The sequence below is a fragment of the Staurois parvus genome, unplaced genomic scaffold (genome assembly GCF_062004578.1).
Source record: "Staurois parvus isolate SC_StPar_1 unplaced genomic scaffold, SC_StPar_1.0 ptg000249l, whole genome shotgun sequence".
NCBI lineage: Eukaryota > Metazoa > Chordata > Amphibia > Anura > Ranidae > Staurois > Staurois parvus.
Window position 1 is genome coordinate 9,158,330 of NW_028318045.1, and position 22,465 is coordinate 9,180,794.

General features: G+C 40.2%; 1 protein-coding gene across 4 annotated transcripts in view; it reads left to right on the plus strand.

The window, feature by feature from the left end:
- FGD4 (FYVE, RhoGEF and PH domain containing 4) overlaps nucleotides 1-22,465 on the plus strand; it is a 219,754-nt gene that overhangs the window by 188,762 nt on the left and 8,527 nt on the right. For all 4 annotated transcript variants that reach the window (XM_089680743.1, XM_089680745.1, XM_089680746.1 and 1 more), the window contains exons 9-16: nucleotides 4,555-4,613; nucleotides 5,833-5,979; nucleotides 6,295-6,467; nucleotides 9,096-9,126; nucleotides 16,251-16,340; nucleotides 18,182-18,307; nucleotides 19,054-19,197; nucleotides 20,380-20,520. In XM_089680743.1, the coding sequence (XP_089536869.1) occupies nucleotides 4,555-4,613; nucleotides 5,833-5,979; nucleotides 6,295-6,467; nucleotides 9,096-9,126; nucleotides 16,251-16,340; nucleotides 18,182-18,307; nucleotides 19,054-19,197; nucleotides 20,380-20,520 (911 nt within the window). The remainder of the gene's footprint in view (nucleotides 1-4,554; nucleotides 4,614-5,832; nucleotides 5,980-6,294; nucleotides 6,468-9,095; nucleotides 9,127-16,250; nucleotides 16,341-18,181; nucleotides 18,308-19,053; nucleotides 19,198-20,379; nucleotides 20,521-22,465) is intronic.

The following is a 22,465-nucleotide window of genomic DNA, read 5'->3' on the forward strand; positions in this document are numbered from 1 at the left end:
TAACTTGGAATTTTTACAGTGACATATGTTTTTATTACATTTTTCTACATTTTCCTTGCTATTTAGTTATGTCTTCCTAGTTGATTTTTTTTTTTTTAAATGACATTGAACCCCGGTGATCTTTGATCTTTCATGTTGTTCAGGTAGATCTCCACCTGTCAAAGGTTGCCTACCCCTGCCGCAAACAATCAAATAGAATATAACCAATTTAGAATCAGTTTAGATCAGATTCGATCAAACGGAGTCAATCTGCCAGAACAGAAATTATAGATAACAAAAACCTTTTCAATAATCCAATGTAACCCTCTCCCACAGTCCCATATACATAAATGTCCACACCTCAGTCCACAAAAATGTATAATAAAGTCCAAAATAGAAAATTAAAATAGAAAAATAATGTTCAAAATATATAGCAATAATCCAAATGTGTGTTAAACATCCAAAAAGATATCCAAAATCTTCCTACTCAATCCCTCTTGTTGTCAGTAGAGGACATATAAGATTCTCAAATCCCCAAAGGTAGCCTTCCTGCGAGGTGCGTCTTTCTCCCAGGAGTGGACAGTGGGGTCCCTCTTTCTTCTAAGGTCAAATCCCTCAAAGAGACCGCGGTCCCCGTATCTCGCGGGGAAAATAGGAGCAGACTCAGTGGAGTATCATAAAAGTATACTTTAATTAGGTAGACTTACATTCTAGATAATACCGTCCATCTCTCCCCCTCCGTTCGTTATTCTACACAGAAACAAAAATGGCCGCGCTGCTCCTTCCGGCTGCAGCGTCTGAGCGTCTGACGTCACGACCCTGACGCGTTTCGTCACTTCCGACTTTTTCACAAGGGATCCAGACGTCCTTGCGGCGGTTCCTCTTAAGCCGTAAAATACTGGCAAAAATGTTCCGCCGCCATTTTAACTATGGGCATCTCACCGATGCCTATCCTTCTTAAACGAACGGTGCAAAATCGCAATAAATAAATGCTAATTCCCATAAGCAGGGACTTGGTAGACAGGTATTTCATACTATACATACAACAAACCAGGATAGAAAGTTCCCTACACAGTGTCCCGCCGAACACTACTATAGGGATATAATTCCATCCATAAATAAATAAAATCAATATAATATTTAATACAGTGAACTAGATCAATCAAATGAGAATCTCTACCGTATAGATATATATAAGAAATCCTACACTATACTTAAATATATATAAAAATTATATGAATATGTAAATAGATAGGACAAATCATTAGGGTAGGGCTCCCTCTACTGTAAGAGTAGTATAAATTCCTCTAACTAATATAAATATCTCTGCTTTCATTATTCTATATATCAACCCCAACAGACTCATATATATATTAAAAGTGCAAATTCAAATAGATAAATTGAAACTAAAATAAATTAAAATAAATTAAAATTCTTATTATATAATAATACATTAAAATATTAAAATAAACCTCCACTTTGTATTATAAACCAGCAATGAGCTTTCTCTTTACTTTAAAATTCTTCCTCAGTCCGAAAATTATTTAAAATAAGTCTTATGATCTCCAATCCAATTAGTCAATAGAATTAATCAATAATAATTTAACATCACTTAACATAATCCCTTGCTCGTATACAGGAAGATTCAAATCCTTATCTCATATATGGAACCTCTCCCTCTAAACTTCATACGAATATTCATAATCTATTTTTTACCAATCTGAAATAAAGCAGTTTAGATCCAAGTCGATATTTAGACCTCCAGGTTTTAAGGTGCGTAACTGATAAATCCAGAATGTTTCATTTTTGGATAACATCTGGACCCTATTCCCCCCTCTCCAATGTGCTTCCACTGTGTCTATTCCACAAAATTTAAGAACACTTGGGTCTGATCTATGGTATTCTTTAAAGTGTCTAGACACACTATGATTCTTTTTCCCTTTTTATGATATTTCTCACATGCTCTTTAATTCTATCGTTAAGGGTTCTTTTAGTTCTTCCCACATACTGGAGTTTACAGGGGCATTCCAACAGATATGTTACATATTTGGTACCACAAGTGATGAACTTTTCAATTGTAAATTTTTCTCCCGTATTCCAAGATTCAAATCCAAAAATTTTATTTTTACTATTTGTTACCTTACACACCTTGCATTTTTTGCATGGATAGAATCCTTTGAGATCAAATAATCTCCCACCTTTTGATTTGGGAGGCGAGATAACTCCTTTTACCAGAACATTCCTCAGATTATTATTTTTCCTATAAATGAATGACGGTTTCTTTGGAAGATGGGTCCCTAATGTAGCATCTTTCATTAAAATAGGCCAATGTTTATTAAAAATATTTTCAATATCTTTATAATGGCAATTAAAACGGGAGATAAAAGCAAATTCTGCTATCCTGCCATCCCTTCTTTTGATCACATTTTCTTTCTTAATTTTACCTTCTCCCAAATAATTATGACTAATTTTATATCTGGTTTTTTCCATATATATCTATACGGTAGAGATTCTCATTTGATTGATCTAGTTCACTGTATTAAATATTATATTGATTTTATTTATTTATGGATGGAATTATATCCCTATAGTAGTGTTCGGCGGGACACTGTGTAGGGAACTTTCTATCCTGGTTTGTTGTATGTATAGTATGAAATACCTGTCTACCAAGTCCCTGCTTATGGGAATTAGCATTTATTTATTGCGATTTTGCACCGTTCGTTTAAGAAGGATAGGCATCGGTGAGATGCCCATAGTTAAAATGGCGGCGGAACATTTTTGCCAGTATTTTACGGCTTAAGAGGAACCGCCGCAAGGACGTCTGGATCCCTTGTGAAAAAGTCGGAAGTGACGAAACGCGTCAGGGTCGTGACGTCAGACACTCAGACGCTGCAGCCGGAAGGAGCAGTGCGGCCATTTTTGTTTCTGTGTAGAATAACGAACGGAGGGGGAGAGATGGACGGTATTATCTAGAATGTAAGTCTACCTAATTAAAGTATACTTTTATGATACTCCACTGAGTCTGCTCCTATTTTCCCCGCGAGATACGGGGACCGCGGTCTCTTTGAGGGATTTGACCTTAGAAGAAAGAGGGACCCCACTGTCCACTCCTGGGAGAAAGACGCACCTCGCAGGAAGGCTACCTTTGGGGATTTGAGAATCTTATATGTCCTCTACTGACAACAAGAGGGATTGAGTAGGAAGATTTTGGATATCTTTTTGGATGTTTAACACACATTTGGATTATTGCTATATATTTTGAACATTATTTTTCTATTTTAATTTTCTATTTTGGACTTTATTATACATTTTTGTGGACTGAGGTGTGGACATTTATGTATATGGGACTGTGGGAGAGGGTTACATTGGATTATTGAAAAGGTTTTTGTTATTTGCACTTTCAAGGGTGAAAGTTTGACTTTTCAGAAGGGAGTTATAGAGTATTGGTTTAATAGAAATTATAGATAGTTTTGAATGATAGGCAGCACTGAGATACTTTGCTCCTTTAATACAATCGTATTTTGATAAATTAGATTATGAAATTTACAAACATATGAAAACAAACAAACAAACAGTCTGCACTTCATACACAAACGAAGTGACCTTTGAAGCACTTATATAAATCAATTGTAAATTGCAGTACTATAAAATCAGTCAAAATAGGTGTACTGTATGTATTATATGTATTTATTATAACTCTGCAGATTGATTAAGAGATTGCATAGTGGAAACAGAGATACAATCAGCAATTTATGATGGCAAGTTATATTCGTATCCTATCAAACAAAATCACTTTCCTGTGTGTCTCATATCAATTGAATGGGTTGTTGACTATAGATGGATTATTCCTATAGGAAGAGATTCATTCAGAAAAGAATTTTATCAATTACCATAGTGTAATGTCTGCCTTCATTTTGTAAAGCACTGCGAAAACTGTTGGGTCTATACTGTTTATTATTATTATTATTATTATACAGGATTTATATAGCATCGACAGTTTGCTCAGCACTTTACAATATAACAGGAGACAATACAGCAACAATACAGTTCAATACAAGAGGGCTAGGAGGGCCCTGCTCCTTGGAGCTTACAATCTAAGAGGGAGGGGCTGGTGGTACAAAAGGTAATAACTGTGGGGGATGGACTGGTAGGAGGAATAGAAGATTCCATTATTAGCTGAGGGCTGGATAGGCTTCCCTGAAGAGATAGCTTTTCAGAGATCGCCTAAAAGTGAGCAGAGTCGGCGATAGTCTGATAAATTGGGGTAGAGAGTTCCAGAGGATGGAGGAAGCTCTGGAGAAGTCCTGGAGACTGATCCCATATAATAGTGTGTATCGCCAGCATTACCAGAAATAGTCCTGTATTTTCAGACTTCAGTGATAGTGCCGCTAGCTATGTGGCATTGAAATGTGGCATTGCAGCCCATTCTCTGTGAAGTGATGATGGTGTATAAGGGGTTATTTACCATCAGGACAGACTTTTTAGTCCAAACCTCCGTTTCCATTGTGACTTTACTCAGAACTGTTGCATGACATTTTGTTACAATGTCTCTGATTGCTGTTCCTTGCTTTTTAGAGTCTTTAGAAATTATTTCTACTGCTGCAAGTCACTCCAACACAGCGATCAGGAAAATGGTGAGACCATTATTATTGCATTATGCTTCCGTAAAACCTGCATATGTATATTACTCACAGGGACATGTATACAGAGAGCATCAGTAAATTGGCCTTTGTTTGATATATGTACTGAACTACAATTATCATATGGTTAAGCATGCTGGTAGACTAAAGTTTGAGACTTGTAGCTCATTGGCTGCTGGTGACTTGAAGTTTTTTTTGTACGCTTTATATGTAGCATGGATGTTTAAAGTGACATCTGATCAACTTATATCTGTAGTTTTGGGGCAAATAATATACTGCAAATAGGAAAAGTATGGAGGATAGGCATTGTCCTTTTTTTTGTAGATATGAAGATGTTTGTATGGTTTGCAAAGACAACCTAACCCTACCTCTCAGAAACTCAGATCCACGTCCTCTACTATTAAAGTATGTTGAAATCCGGTTAAATCCGTTGTGATTTTTTTTTTTTTTCCATCAGTGTTGCATTGTAGAGATTTTCCTTCACTTCCTGTCTGGAGACACAACAGGATGTGAGAGAATATTTTCAAAGTGACAGTTGTTACCAGAACAGCTATCCTTATAGGGAGTTTTCCACCTTGATTCCTGTTTTGATGGCAGCTTTAAAATGTTGCATTTCTTATACCACTTTATGCCCCCGTGACAACGGTGCATAAGCGCCGGCTGTGCCGTGGTAGCTCATTGAAGCTTCCTGCCAGAATATCTGCTTGCTTGTACATCCCGTATGGAAAGTGGATATTCTGACAGGTCTGCAGGAGACCTGCATGGCATCAGTGATCTACTGATCGCTGGTCCAATGCTTTACAGGCTTCTTTGGACAAAAATAATAAATGCACATTTTGTTTACCTGCAAAAATATGTGCATTTATTATTTTTGTCTAAAAGGGGAACTTATCCTTTAACTTATCAACTTGGAGCAAGACACTATAGAGAAGATTTACGAAAACTGGGGCACACAGAATCAGCTTCTAGGTTTTATTGAACAAGCTGAAGTTAGAAGCGGATTGGCACAGTTGCACCAGAGTCTTTGTGCACCAGTTTTTAGTAAATCTCCCCCTATGTGATTGGTTACTAATTGTTTTGATAATTGTTTATATTACATGCTGCTGAATGGTATACAAGGGTTGTTTTTTATGTTTTCATTTTCTACCAGTCCATTAAGCTATCACACAGACTAGTTATTCTGTTCAGCTACATTTTTGTGCTGATGTTTTAGGAAAATTTGAAGAAGCTGCTGGTGGTGTATGAAATGCTGGGAGAAGAGGAAGACATTGTGCACCCATCCAATGAGTTTATAAAAGAAGGACAGATCATGAAACTTGCTGCTCGCAACACATCAACCCAGTACAGGCATCTCTTTCTGGTAGGTCCTGTTACTTATAATGTGCCTTTGCGATAAATGATAAGAGTTGAATATAATGTTTAACATCCAGTCATGCCTTCAAGACCAGGAGCTCAAACATTGTTTATCTACAGCACATGCTTTACATACAGTGCCAGAAGGCATGTACAAAAACAAATGCAGTTAGGTGGTGAATAGCTGAAAAATGAAGGCACCCCCGCATCAGTTCTGTTAGCATTACCCGGCTGATCCTGGCAGCCAATCATAAACAGACCTCAAAGGTTAGGATTCCAGAGAAGCCTTTTTTAATCCCCTTTGTTATTGACTCTCTTGTAGTTCAACAACATGTTGCTGTACTGTGTGCCAAAGTTCAGTCTTGCCGGAGCAAAGTACAGTGTTCGAACAAAGATCGGTCTGGAGGGGATGAAGGTGGTGGAAACGCAAAACGAAGACTACCGACACACTTTCCAGATCTCTGGTAAAGAGAGAACATTGGAGCTTCAGGCTGGGTAAGACAGCAGCATATTCTCTGCAGCACTCTTATGTGCTGCAGCAAGTTGTGATGCATTACAACACCTCAGAAAGCAGTATGCACAATTGTAACTTGTTCTGTTATTCATCAGTGCATACCATTGCAGCAGGATGGTATGAACTGAAGCCCTAGGGCCTAAGTCATATTGCCTTAATGTGTTGGGACTGCATTGTGTTGTGGCTGCCTGTATGAGTTCGCCCTGAGTGGAAAGATCTGGGATCTCAAGCGGAGTGATAGTCCTAGGAGACATAAACTTAAAGTAAGTCTGTGGTCCATTTTACAGTTTCAGAGGTAGCTCACCTTAAAATCAGACATCACAGGATGGCCAAAATTGTTCTGTGCTCCTCTCCGATTAAGTTTCAGTCTCTTACTGGAGCCTGGTTTTTTTTTTTTTTCCTCTCTTCATGACTGGTCCACTAACTGCCAACCTTCTGTTCAATGAGAGTTCAACAAAAAAAAGTGCTTGTACTAAGCACTGTGGCAGTCTCATTGGATAGCAGTTAGCAAGGCTTATCCATGAGGACAAGGAAAATCAGGCCAAAGAAACAAAATCATACTAAATCGGAGAGGTGCACAGAAGAATCATTTCTGGCAGAACTTTTGCTTTTAAAAATGTAAAAATAGAATCATAAAGTCTGCAGTACTTTCCTCCACTTCATCAAGATGACATTCACAAGCCCTGACACCACCATTGACATATTCACCTGTTGTTCTTCTGGGTTCATCATCTTCTGCCATCTTGATTGGCCAACCTGGAAAGTATAACTTCTCTACAGCACCAAGGTTTGCTGAGATTTTACAGAATTGTGCAGCTCCGTGTACAATCCACAACCGCCATACATGGCTCGCTGTTTTTTTCATTCAGCCTGCAAGCTGATTGAAACAAAACAAATCAATTCCCCATTCACACTGACCGCATAGATGGAGAAATCTCCACTGTCAGCTATTATATTCAGACAGCCATGGTACATGCTGCTGCCTGAATACACAAGCAGGGACTGAATGAGATAGGATGCAGTCAAAGTTCAGCTGATAACTTTCCATTCAGTTCTGTTGATTTGAAATCAACTTTTTTTCAAGCCAGGTGGTGCTTGTATGGTCACCCACAGACTGAATTTTGGGCAATTCAGCAGGAATCGGCCACAGTTTGAGCTGTCTTTGGGGACCTTAGGGCTAGTTCATATCTGTGTGGTGCATTTTAGTGCATTGCGTTTTACACACGCTACCATTAAACTCTAAAGAAGTCACGCTTTGATGAAAGCAAATTAAAGATGCAGCATACAGAACTTTTTTTTTTTTTCTTTTTTTTTTTTTAGCTCATTGCACCTAAAATGCATTAAAACACAAAGGTGTGATGGGACCTTATGTTTGTGCAGGAAGGTTAGCAGAATTTATTATTATTATTATTATTATTATTACTACGAGTTTATATAGCGCCAAAGGGTTTGCTCAGCGCTGTACAATGGGGGGACAATACATGGCACAGTACAACAACAAACAACGTACGAGGGGTAAGAGGGCCCTACTCTTACGAGCTTACAATCTAGGAGGGAGGGGGTAAAGGTACAGTAGGAAGTGGCTGAGGGGGATGAAGTGGTGGGAGGAAAGAGGGAGGATGGCCGTTAGGTGAGGGTGGGGTAGGCTTCCCTGAAGAGATGGGTTTTGAGGGAGCGCCTGAATGTGAATAAACCCTACTATGTCTCTTTATTGCAAAAGAGACATAGTAGGGTTTATTTACTAGGCAAAATCAGGCTCACTTCTGCACAGAAACCAATCCGCTTCAAACCTCAGCTTGTTCAAGTAAGCTTTAGCAATAAAACCTGGAAGCTGATCGGGGCTGTATGCAGGGGTGAGCCTGATTTTGCACTCTCCAGTTTTAGTAAATTCCAGTGTGTCTTTTTCTGCAATAAAATCCTTCCTGCAACCATTTTTTTTCCAAATTCCAATTTAAGATTCTATTTCGTTTTACCAAGTATTCCACTTCATCATCTACCAAAAGTTTAAAAGAGAAGAATAGTCAAAGCTTGTTGGTCATACTTCTCTTTTGGAGAAGAGAAGGAGCACTTGCTTTTGCTCTCCTGTTGCCCTGGATCAACTGAAAGCAGGCTAAAGCCCACTGTCATCTAACATTAAACAGCTGCTCCAGCCAATGCGATTATCCTGACCATATTGTCAGGATGGCTGACAGCTGGCTCTGACTCTCAGCGTGTGCCTGGGAGCTGAAGTCAGTTGCACCCACCCCTCTCCAGCCCTGTACTCTAGTGAGAAGGCCAAGAAATGAGCGATCAGTGGTCATGTGACTGCTCAGTTCTTGGGCTTAGAGCTGGCGGGGGACAGCTGCAGCATCAGACCACTGCTGCAGCATTGAGGTGAGCATGTATGTTTGCTTTTTTTTTTTTATTCCCATACTTTACTTCTCAGTCAGTGGGCTGACCCTATGAACTGACTATAGTGTAATAGTTTACAGGGTAACAAAATAATAAAATTTGGTAGCGAGGCCCAAAGTTGCTTATATACCAAAGACTTTATTTTATAATTGTATTTATTACAGGCCATCATATGATATACTGTATAACCCACAATACTTTTTGTTTTCTTTTTCCAGTTCGGAGCAAATCAAAGAGGATTGGATCAAGGTACTTTAAATGTTCTGTGCTTAACCGTTTCAATACCGTGCAATTTTACACCTTCCTGCCCAGGCCAGTTTTCAGGTTTCAGCGCTCTCACACTTTGAATGACAATTGCGCGGTCATACAACATTGTACCCAAACTAAAATTTGATCATTTTCTTCACACAACTAGAGCTTTCTTTTGGTGGTATTTAATCACCGCTGGGGTTTTTATTTTTTGCTAAATTAACAAAAAAAGACCAAAAATTTTGAAAAAAAAACACATTTTTCTTTGTTTCTGTTATAAAAGTTTACAAATAAATAATTGTTCTTCATAAATTTAGGCCGAGATGTATTCTGCTACATGTCTTTGGTGAAAATAACCCAAATTAGGATGTATTTTTTAGTTTGTAGGAAAGTTATAGAGTTCACAAACTATGGTATAGATCTGAATATTGATCAATCCTGAAGTACTGACAGCCAATCTAATATCTTGAGGTCCAAGAATGTCAGAACAGTACAGATATCCCCCAAATGACCCCTTTTTGCAGAGTAGACAGTCCGACGTACTTCATAAGAGGCATGGCAAGTTTTTTGAAGTTGTATTTTTTTGTCATAATTTTTCGGAAAATGAAAAAATTAAAAAAATTATTTTCACTATTTTTTTTTTTACATACTGTCACCAGTGGAGTACAGCATCATCATATAACTGGCATGGCGGTGAACAGCGACACTGACTGGTGACAGTATGAAAAAAATATATATATATTTTTTTTTTTTAATTTTTTTATTATATTTAATTTTTTATTACATTTTTTTTTTTTAAAGATTTTTTTTCATATTTTACTATGACCAAAATAGTACAATGTTACCATAGTAACACTGTACTACTTTGGGGAAGTGATCAGTATTTTTTTTTTTTACACAATTTGCTTATAGCAAAGAATTACTTTGCTATAAGCAAGCATTTACCTGAATGAAATCGATTCATTCAGCTTTTTTTTTTTTTGATTAGCTGTGACCATTCACAGCTAGGCACTAGTATACAATGGATGGCATCATGAATGAAGCCATCCATTGTATACAACTGTCATGTGACCTGCTGTGATTGGTCACAGCAGGTCACATGGTACCGGCAACGGGAGCCGGTACTCGGATCTGTCATCGGCCGTGTCCGAGGTGCACGGGCGGTGACAGATCGCACTGCTGCGTCACTCTGCAACCGCGCAAACCGCGCATGTGCGGGAGCACGCCAAATGGCGTGCACCCGGAAAGCTGCAGCGCTTTTCAAGCCGCCAAACGGCCATTGGCCGGGCGGCTAATGGTTAACAATTATATTTAAAGCTGAGCTTCCAGACAGATAGAAAAGGCAATACATGTAGTTATGTATTCATTATAAAAAAACTATATTTTTAAATGCAACCTATGTAAGTACCTGAATCCGTTGAATCAGTGCCCTTAAATGACCGCCTCACATCTTCCTCACTGTCTTCCACCTGAACTCTCCTGCAGCTGAGCAGGCTCCAACACTTTTAGGGGTGTCCTAGCCCCTTGCCAAGCCTCCTGTTGGGGATTGGCTAGGATTCTTCAAGGTTGCAAACAAGTCACTCCTCAGATCCACCCACTGCCTCTACAGCCTTCCTCAAAAGCCCTAGAGCAGGGGGAAATTCAAGGTGGGCTGGCAAAGGGGGCTTACACCCAGGTTGCTACTCTGCTTTCCTCCCTGACATTTAGGAATAGCTAAACTAGGAGGGTGCTACTGAAGTTTGTTCGAAAAAGATTTTCCATGTTGTGTCAGTTATATACTATAAATAGTGAAGCGCTAAATAAATAAATATATATATATATTAAGGTGCCAACAGTGAGTGTAAGTGCTAAAGTGTTAACAGTTCCTTGTTAAACACTGGAACATTATAACCAATAGTGTATATTAAATAGAAAAAATCAAACTGAATCCATATTAGTGATGATAAATAAATAAACAAACCAGTGACAAATAATCTTATATCTCCCAAAAATTCCTTCTCCTCATTCACTATTTAAAGTGAAGAGTGCTCATCAATAATAAAAGGTGAACACGTGTATACAAAAAAAACTTTTTTAAGTGCATATATAGAAAATATATATACAGTTGCAAGAAAAAGTATGTGAACCCCTTGGGATTACGTGGAGTTTTGCATGAATTGGGCATAAAATGTGCTCTGAATGTCATCTAAGTCACAACAATAGAAGAACACAGTCTGCTAAACATAATACTACACAAACATTAGACGTTGCCATGGTTTAATTGCACATAACATGTAAACATTCAGAGTGCAGGGAGGAAAAAGTATGTGAACCTTTGGACTTAATAACTGGTTGACCCTCCTTTGGCAGCAATAACCTCAACCAAATGTTTCCTGTAGTTGCAGATCAGACCTGCACAACGATCTGGAGTAATTTTGGACCACTCCTCTTCACAAAACTGTTTCAGTGTAGCAATATTCTTGGGATGTCTGGTGTGAATCGCTCTCTTAAGGTCATGCCACAGCATTTCAATCGGGTTGAGGTCAGGACTCTGACTGGGCCACTCTAGAAGGCGTATTCTGTGCTGTTGCAGCCATTGTTTTGTTGAATTACTTGTATGCTTTGGGTCATTGTCCTGTTGCATCACCCATCCTCTGCGGAGCTTCAGTTGGCGGACAGATGGTCGTATGTTTTCCTGCAAAATGTCTTGATAAACTCTGGAATTAATTTTCCCATCAATGACTACAATCCGTCCAGGCCCTGAGGCAGCAAAGCAGCCCCAAACCATGATGCTCCCTCTGCCATGTTTTACAGTGGGGATGAGGTTTTGATGTTGGTGTGCTGTGCCTTTTTTTCTCCACACATGGTGTTGTGTGTTCTTCCCAAACAACTCAATCTTGGTTTCATCTGTCCACAGTATATTTTGCCAGTAGTGCTGTGGAATATCCAGGTGCTCTTTTGCAAACTTCAAACGTGCTGCAATATTCTTTTTGGACAGCAATGGCTTCCTCCCTGGTGTCCTCCCATGTACTCCATTCTTGTTTAATGTTTTCCTTATTGTAAATGTGTCAACAAAAATGTTAGCATGTGCCAGAGATTTCTGTAGGTCTTTAGCTGACACTCTGGGATTCTTCTTTACCTCATGCAGCATTCTGCGCTGTGCTCTTGCAGTCATTTTTACAGGACGACCACGCCTAGGGAGAGTAGCAACAGTGCTAAACTTTCTCCATTTGTAGACAGTCTGTCTTACCGTGGACACATGAACATCAAGGCTTTTAGAGATACTTTTGTAACCCTTTCCAGCTTCATGCAAGTCAACAATTCCTGATCGTAGGTTTTCTGAGAGCTCTTTTCTGCGAGGCATGGTTCACATCAGACAGTGCTTCTTGAAACCAGTAAACCCAAAACAGGTGTGTGTTTTTTATGGGCAGGACAACTGTCAGCAACACATCCATTATCATCACACTGATTGGAGTCAAGGTTGGCTCACTCCTGGCTCCAATTAGCTCTGGGAGAAGTCATTAAGCTAGGGTCTCACATACTTTTTCCTCCGTGCACTGTGAATATTTACATGTTATGTGCAATTAAACCACGGCAACATCTAATGTTTGTGTAGTATTATGTTCAGCAGACTGTGTTCTTATATTGTTGTGACTTAGATGACGTTCAGAGCACATTTTATGCCCAATTCATGCAAAACTCCACGTAATCCCAAGGGGTTCACATACTTTTTCTTGCAACTGTATGTATAAATAATATATCATATATATATATAAATAAATAGAGTCCATGCAAGTGTAACTTATGAAAGAACGGTGGTCTTCACTTCTAGTGCTCAAACACAAATCCTCAAATGGCAGCAGTGCCTGCTCACCTCCCCGCACTGACCCTCAAGGGGCCAAAAGGCTACTGATCTCCTCTATGGCCAATCTTTTTTTCCTCCTCCTCTCGGTAGCTCAGCAGGTGATCACAGGGTCTCCACTTCTCCTCCACTCATATGTCATATAGGACACAAAACAGAGCTTCCCATAGTGTAATATTGTTTAATATAAGCCACTTCTATTACATATCGGTTGTACTCACATTTGATTTCCTGGTTACAAAAGCTTTCCACCTCATCCCATAGGTGTATCTCATGAACACAGGGGGAAACCAATATGGCCGCTCCGTTCGGACGGAGCGGCCATATTGGTTTCCCCCTGTGTTCATTTTTTGGAGATATAAGATTATTTGTCACTGGTTTGTTTATTTATTTATCATCACTAATATGGATTCAGTTTGATTTTTTCTATTTAATATACACTATTGGTTATAATGTTCCAGTGTTTAACAAGGAACTGTTAACACTTTAGCACTTACACTCACTGTTGGCACCTTAATATATATATATATTTATTTATTTAGCGCTTCACTATTTATAGTATATATTTGGCTACTTAATGGTTTAAGGTAAAGTGACAGCAGCTGTTGAGATAGGGACCTTGCCTGTATTGAGCGCAGGAGGATACTTGTAATCATGTTGTGTCAGTGCGGTCAAAAACAAATGTCAAACTAAAATTCTTAAAACAAAGAATTTCAAACAAAATTCTACTAGCGTACAGCCAACTACTACTAGCTGTGCCATGACCTGGAAAGACAAGAATCTCCACAGACAACTACTAGCTTGGCTTATGAAAGGGAAAACAAAAGAGATCAAAAAATGTCTTTTAACCTGTCCTCTTGCTATTTACCAAGATCCCTTGATTAGGAGGTGCCCTTAGACGAGTCTCCTAATATGCATGTTAGATTTATATGTCAACATTATTGTATGAACCTCAAATCTGAATTGTGAGTAAATATAAAACATACACATTGATGCAGATAGGCATCATCTAAAAAAAACAGTGTAAGTGCCTGAATCTAGCTAGGTATCTGACTCCTAAGCTGGGTATACATGCCAGCTGAATGAAAAAAAAAACAAACATATTCCCCCATCCACACAAGTGAGGTGGATGGAGGAATCTTCCCCGTTGCAACATTGTATTGACAGCAGGGACTTTTAGCTGTCTGAATGCACTGATCAGCGCCTGCAGCCGCTTGGCTGATTGATGAAAAATGGCTGTTCAACAGAAGTCAATCAACCAATTTACTTCTCTTGAACAGGAAGGGTCACGCAGAGACCGAAATTCAATCTGGGTATACTCTCCTTTGCAATCCCTCGTACAGCAGCACTCAGACTGGGAGTGTGAGGTGCAGGATTGGGAGCCAGTTAGATGTGCAGCATGCAAATGTGTTCCCAAAGAACATTCTGATGGGAGCAGAGAGTAGCATTAGCAGAGGGATGACTTCATCTGTCTGCTGTTTCTTCTACCACTCAGCAGAATGGGGAAAGAGATGACACCACAGACTGGATTTCTTAACAGTAAGTGGTGTCATCCTCCATGCTGTACTGCGTGGGAGGGTTGTGTAAATCTCAGAGCTGGGAGGCCAGAAATAAAAATATTTTGTCACCTATACAGTGAGAAACCGAAGTATTTGAACACCCTGCTTAGAAATCATGGAGGGGTCTGAAATTCACATTGTAGGTGCATTCCCACTCTGAGAGGCAGAATTAAAAAAAAAAAAGTCAGGAAATCATATTGTATGATTTTTTTTTTAAAGAATTTATTTGTCTTGCACTGCTGAACATAAGTATTTGAACACCTGAGAAAATCAGTGTTAATGTTTGGTACAGAAGCCTTTGTTTGCAATTACAGAGGTCAAACGTTTCCTGTAGTTCTTGACCAGGTTTGCACACACTGCAACAGGAATTTTGGCCCACTCCTCCACACAGATCTCCTCTAGATCTGTCAGGTTTCAGGGGTGTCGCTGAGCAACACAGAGTTTCAGCTCCCTCCAAAGATGTTCTATTGGATTTATGTCTGGAGACTGGCTTGGCCACTCCAGAACCTTGATATGCTTCTTACGGAGCCACTCCTTGGTTATCCTGGCTGTGTGCTTTGGGTCGTTGTCATGTTGGAAGACCCAGCCACGACCCATCTTCAATGCTCTGGCTGAGGGAAGGAGGTTGTTGCTCAAAATCTCACAATAAATAGCCCCATTCATCCTCTCCTTATACAGTGCAGTTGTCCTGTCCCCTTCGCAGAAAAGCACCCCCATAGCATGATGTTACCATCCCCATGCTTCACAGTAGGGATGGTGTTCTTGGGATGCAACTCATCCTTCTTTTTCCTCCAAACACGAGTGAAGTTTAGACCAAAAAGTTCTACTTTGGTCTCATCTGACCACATGACTTTCTCCCATGCCTCCTCTGGATCATCCAGATGGTCATTGGCAAACTTCAGACGGGCCTGGACATGTGATGACTTGAGCAGGGGAACCTTCCGTGCAATGCATGATTTGAAACCATGACGGCGTAGTGTTCTACCGACAGTGACCTTTGAAACTGTGGTCCCAGCTCTCTTCATGTCATTGACCAGCTCCTCCCTTGTAGTTCTGGGCTGATTCCTCACCTTTCTTATCAGTGATACCCCAAAAGGTGAGATCTTGCATGGAGCCCCAGTCTGAGGGAGAATGACAGTCGTCTTTAGCCTCTTCCATTTTCTAACAATTGCTCCAACAGTTGATCTATTTTCACCAAGCTGCTTGGCAATTGCCCCGTAGCCCTTTCCAGCCTTGTGAAGGTCCACAATTTTGTCTCTGGTGTCTTTTGACAGCTATTTAGTCTTGCCCATGGTAGTAGTTGGCGTCTGACTGTGGGGTGGACAGGTGTCTTTAAAGAGCTCAGACAGGTGCTACGAAGTTAGATAAATGAGTGGAGTAGAGGGGGGCTTTTTAAAGGCACAGTAACAGGTCTTTGAGAGACAGAATTCTTGCTGTTTCTTAGGTGTTCAAATACTTATGTTCAGCAGTGCAATACAAATAAATTCTTTAAAAATCATACAATGTGATTTCCTGATTTTTTATTTTTTTAAATTCTGTCTCTCAGTGGGAATGCACCTACAATGTGAATTTCAGACCCCTCCATGATTTCTAAGTGGGAGAACTTGCAAAATCGCAGGGTGTTCAAATACTTCTGTTCCTCACTGTATATATGTATTTTATCTGTTTATTTAGCTGTTTGTCTGGAGTTCAGCTTTAAGGTGTTTTTGCTTTTAATTCCTCAGGTTTTGAATGATGCCGTTGCAAACTTCCAGCAGAGGAATGAGACTTTCCTGATTGCTAAAAAGGTGGAGGAGGCTCCTCTGGAGGTTCCGGTAAGTTGTGACTTGTCATTTATTGTGGGTCTGTGTATATTTTATGTCTGTTACTGACCAGCTTGTGAAGGAAATATTCTGCCTTATATCTGAGCAGTAGAGTTTCAAATTAAAATGGAATTCCGCTTTTGTTCATTTAAGAGGAAGTTAGTTTATTTTTTGTTCTTCCTCTTTATAGTAAGGAGTTGGCATGCTTGTGTATAACTTTCACTCCAAGACATGAATCCAGCATTGCTGTGAGATCCTTGAGACAGTTGCCATGGATGTCGACCTCTAAACTGCTGAAACTTAAAATGTCCAGTCATTACCCAAATTTACCGCCAAACCTTCCTCCTTCACTCTAGATAATGTCTTCACATTTTTTTACCTTGTTCCTGTATTTATAAGCCGCTTTTTTTTTTATCCCTGTAAAATATTTTCCAGGCTTGTCCAATTCTTGTAGAGACAGTTGTGGGAGGTTAGTTCCTATTGACTTAGACATGCCTCTAAAACTACATCTCCCAAAAGCCCTTGCTCTGCACACAATGTAATCAATGTATGTATGTGGAAATGAAAATAGTGTGAAGGGAGGGATTTTCAAATTTTTGTAGTTCAGCTGGCTGGCTGACAACAAGATTTGGGATTTCAGTGTAGCAGATACTGTGTTGTCAGTCTATTCAGGGAGTTAGGTGCTCATTGGATTTCTGGCAGATCAGAGGTATATTTCTGTGCTGACAACATTATTAAATGGATAAGACATTGGGGAACATGTACTACATGGATGTACCAAATATTTTTTGCTATTGCTGACCTTATAAAAGTGTTGCGTGCTTGCCTGGCATGCTGATCCAATGATTTAAATATTTTGCCAAGTTACTGATCAGCACTTATGACTTTACCAACTGTCTGCTAATATTTTCATTGGGAGACTTATCTGCACAAATTGTCAGCACTATATTTATTACCTGTAATAAAGAAATGAAAATAAATACTTCCTATTTCACAGATGTCAGACTGAAAAGAAAGCTATTAATTTCACTTATTGTACTGTCTGACAGCCATTAAATAGACAGAACAGGAAGTAAAAGGAAATCACCCCCAACAGGCAAGGTTAACATTAGAAACAAATATTCTGGTAGAGGTATGAAGGCTGAGAGCCTCTGTTGGGATTTTATTGCAGTCTGTGACCCTATAAGGGATACTTTCCCTCCCTTCCTTCCTATATGACAGGTGTCAGACAGCAGAAAGAGAAATGTCATGTTTGGGGGCACACAGTATTTAAATCCTAACTGGGGTTCTAAACCTTCCAGTTCTATCTTAACGGAAAAAAAAAATTGCTGGGGGAGAGATATCCAATCCCACCAGTCAGGTCTGACTGACTGAAAACAATCTCTGTTGTGTCTGCAATTTATATCAGCAGTTGTTATTAGAGAAGCTGTAATGAAATATGGATACATATAGATACATAAAGCCACTTGAGGGAGAGTTTCTAAATCTGTGCAAAAAGCATTTATGTAAAAGTCACATTTTTATAAAGTAATATAATGATGTGCTCATTGTGGAGATGTGTGCTGTATTTTGCGCATTGATTTGTTCAGTTAAGGCACAACATGGGAACAAAACTATATAACCATTTTATTTTTTTTTTAAATTCTTTCACACAATGTACCACAACAGTATGTGCCTTTTGGTGTGCTGCAGGGAACCTACTGTACTATGTGTTGGGGTGCTACATTGCAGTAAAACTGCTCTGTAACTGCAATGCATAGAAGGGGGCCTAAATTTGCCTCGGCATTCATCATATTCCATATCGGTTTGACGAACCGTATCCTAATACTGTGTCATCTTGATCTTGATTCCAGAGTGCTGAGCTGGGACTCCGAGCGCCTCGGTGGATTCGGGACAATGAGGTGACGATGTGCATGAAGTGCAAGGAGCCATTTAATGCCCTGACACGGAGGAGGCACCACTGCCGGGCCTGCGGCTATGTATGTTATAAAATGTGATTCTGTACTTATCTTATCAGTAATGCAACAGCAATGTATTGGCTTATCACACTCAGTGATAAATGGGTTTGAGATCTTGATTAAATGGGAGCTATAGTCTTTATTGTACTTCCCTTCCTCCCCAATTTGCCACTGTAGCACTGATCTTGAAAATCATATGTAATGACTGACTTTCTGAGGGTTGGTATTTTCATAGGGTAAATGTACCCCCCATGTGACAGCACTCAAGCCTGGTGATTGGCTACTCAGACACTAAATTGTGGAAGGTAGGCGAAAGTGTCTTGTGTCACAAACCTGGAAGTATTGGGTTTATTGGAGCTCCATTGGTGGATTCGGGCAAGGAGGGAATTAGTTGAAGATTCCAGGCATCCTAATATGCCTCTGGGAAAGCTTCATGGCTTTTTTTGTTATACAATTGTATGAGTTGCTTAAATTAAATATTCTTAGCTTGTGCATGGCAATGTTTTTAAAACTTTCACTAATTGTGAAAAGTGTAACGCTTACACTATTTGGAAAAAAAAAAAAAAAAGTATTCTCTAACGTGGCCGTACACATTACAATCCGATTGTCCAATCTTTGCACAACCTCATTTTGCTTTAGCATATCTGTAGTCTCTGAGGACCCATCTCAACAGTACATTCAATTTGTATCCAAGTTATAATGCAAGATATCTGCGCATGTGTTATTTTAGATATTATTATAATTGTATCCAATGATTCTCATTCCAGGTAGTTTGCTGGAAGTGTTCTGATTACAAGGCTCCTCTGGAGTATGACGGTAACAAAATCAACAAGGTTTGCAAGGATTGCTACCATATATTACGAGGCAGTAGTGACAGTGAGGAAAAAGAAAAGAAAAGGGGGATACTCGAGGTAAGAAGGGAACATGGATCCGGTGCTATTAAGACATTCAAAGCCTAAATGCCATTGATATAAATCTCCTCCAGCAGTGGCCACCTAAATGAGCCAAAGGAGTGACTTGCTTTCCTATTCTTGGGCGGTTTCAGTCGCCACTACCACAGTGACCTCCATTCGCTTCCGGGTCCTGAGCAGCTGCTCTGCTGCTCGGTGAACACAGGAGGTTGCTCACTCTGCAGGGATGCCATTCAGTGAACAGTTTTCTCTGAATCAATGTAAAGCATTCTCTGATTGGATGAGGTGAAGCAGCAATGTCACAATCCTGCACCTTGTGCAAGCAAAAGATGCTTTGTATTCATTGAGAAAATGCAAAATGTTCTGTGCATGGCACCCATGCTGAGCAAGTGATCTCCTGTGTTCACTAAGCAGAAGGGCAGATGCTTGGCAGAGGACACAGAAGCTAGTGGCAATTACTGTAGTAGTGGTGTGTACACTGTGCTGGGACAAGGTCACCTGGAGTCCACGGTGAACATCACAAACTGCACCCCCCAAGATGTATGAGTGTTCCATGCCAGCACAAATCCCCCATCCCCCCCCCCCCAACCTCAAAAAAAAAATTGGGCACTAAAACATTCCCCCTCTTCCCAATACAAATCTGCTCCTCTGCTAAAGTCACCCCTCCCAGCACAAATTGTTGCCCCCCCCCCCCCAAAAAAAAAAAAATCGCCCCTCCTTGAACCTCCATTCCTCACAGCCCAGGGCAGCCGTCCCTTCTGCGCAACCCTTGTCCCGGCAATGTGTGTACTACAGTGATTTTCAGCTTCTATAGCACAAAAAAAGAAAAAAAAGGACCGCTGAGGAGGAGTCTCTGTACGAGCTACTTGATGACCCCCATACCTCCCCCCCCGGAAAAACTTCGGTCAGCACGCTCAGCCTTTTTTCATCATGCCCCTCCCACAGAACCCTATCCAGGCACAATAGGGTTAAAGTTTGAATCCGGCTCAGAAGGCATGCTAAGAGGTTGCTGAATTGGATTTCTGGTGGACTATATACCATTTTACTCTCAAATAGGGTTAAAGTCTTTCTGACACCAGTTAACTGTTTTCATGTGTTATTCAAACTACTTAATGCCATTTTATTAACAACTATGGCCTATTTTCTTTTTCAATCTCATGTATTTTTCTTTCATGCCATCAGATTGAGTCTGCAGAGGTATCAGGGAACAGCGTCATCTGCAGTTTTCTCCAGTATAATGAAAAATCCAAGCCATGGCAGAAAGTTTGGTGTGTGATCCCAAAACAAGAGGCTCTTGTGTTGTACATGTATGGTGCACCACAGGTACGAAAATTGTTTGGTACCTGCCAAACATACACTGAAAGTTTGATAGGAAAAATGGCTGTTTGTGAAGTCCTGCTTAATATGCACTGTACAAATCCTGTAAATAGGAGCAACTAGAAGATGCTTGTCCTCTTGTGCTGCCATGACCTTGCAAGCTCCTCAACCCTTCTCACACTCTAGGTTCAGACATGGTTAGACCAACAATGTTTACCAAACCAGTTACCGATAATACCCAGCACACCTTAAAAAGGGGCAATGAACACAATATTTCAATAACCACAATTGTAGTGAATAGATCAAGTATAACTTAGTGGGTTATAAACTGTTTACAGCAATATACACAATATGAAGAACTAAGCAATGGTAACACCAAGTGAATAGCAATGGTTTTAAATATTATCAGCAGACTGTAATATACCCTTGTGCATCAATAGTGCCTGTTGAGAGTGCAGCTCTAGTTGTGGGGGAGAGGCTTAGGAAAACCACCAGTTCCCTTGCGACCACTGGTGCAACACAATGGGACTGCCCTTGTTATTGGTATTTTATATAAGGAAGGAATTTAAGTAAGCAATGTGGAATCAATCCAGAGTTTGTGGATAATACCTTCTGCTTGCAAGTTGGGGCCCTTTAATGGTGAAGAGTGATGTAGGAGGACATGGGGAGGTAGCAAAGCAAAGATTCTTCAACTGACTTGGGTATACAAGTGTCTGTTAGCAGTGTCTTTGTACAACTGAGTAAAGAAAAAGGGGCAACGGCCCTCTCGCCAGTTCTGGCACAGATGTGGTCTCCGGCACCACTGGATGAGTTGAATGAGTCTTTGTCTCTCTACTGCAGGAGCGATGGGCTTTGCAACAAGCTGCTCATGCGCTGTCAGCCATGGCGGATGACGCTGAGAAGGCTGTGAGGATCGCAGCAAGGCAATCTTTGGTGCAGCTGCGCAGATGAACAGGCTGTTTGTCACTGTTACAGGCTGAGCCCCGATGCAGCTGAATGCAAAACAGCAGTTTCCAACTGTCTTCTCTGATGTCCCCAGGTCAAGCGAGTGATCCCACCAGATACAGTCAAATATATAGGCTTCCCCATAATCCCTTGTTGATTCAACTCTTCTGGGATTCGTAGTTCAAAAGGAACTTTAAAACACAGGGAGTAGTGGCAATAGGACTACAGGTTCCAAGATCATTTTCTCTTTTACAGGAAGAACCACTCCTCGCCTCTGTAGGCAGGAAATTATGTAATGGTCTGGGACCCGGTCATCAGGAGGGAAATAAATAGCCTATAGCTATTAGCTATAGCCTATATCTCAGTTTGACCATGTCCCCTTGATTCCATTTTGCAGTAACTGGTACCTGGCTACAATAACATGGTTTGTAATTTTGTGGCGGATAGAGCATATACAACCAGTATAGTTGTCCTCATTGGAAGACTCCCTGTTCCATTAAAAACTATAACATTTGGATTTTCCCAATATTTTCTGTCCTGGTGACAATGGTACAAAATAGAGAGGGTGAATCTCCCCAGTGTGGGACACAGGCAGCAATAAAAAAAACTGACAGAGGTTCTAACCCTTCCCTACTATGTTTGGGGGAAAAAGTTTCGGCTTTATATACACTTCCATACGGAAGTACCAGTAAGGAAGTGCTGAGGATTATATCGCTTAGATAGTCTGCCCAGAGTTGAAGTATACTAAATGGCCAAAGGTATGTGAACATTCCTGTAGATTATAGAGTTTAGGCATTTCCAATGAAGGGTACCGGTAATTTTTTAGCACACAAAGACTTTTTTGACAATTGTGTCCTTCCAGCCTTGGGCAACAGTATGCGGAAGGACCTTTTCTGTTTCATGATTACTGTGCCTCATGTACAAAGCCAGCTCTATAAAGAGAGATTGATGCAGTTGGTGTGGAGGACATCGTGGGGTTTATTTACTAAAGCTGGAGAGTGCAAAA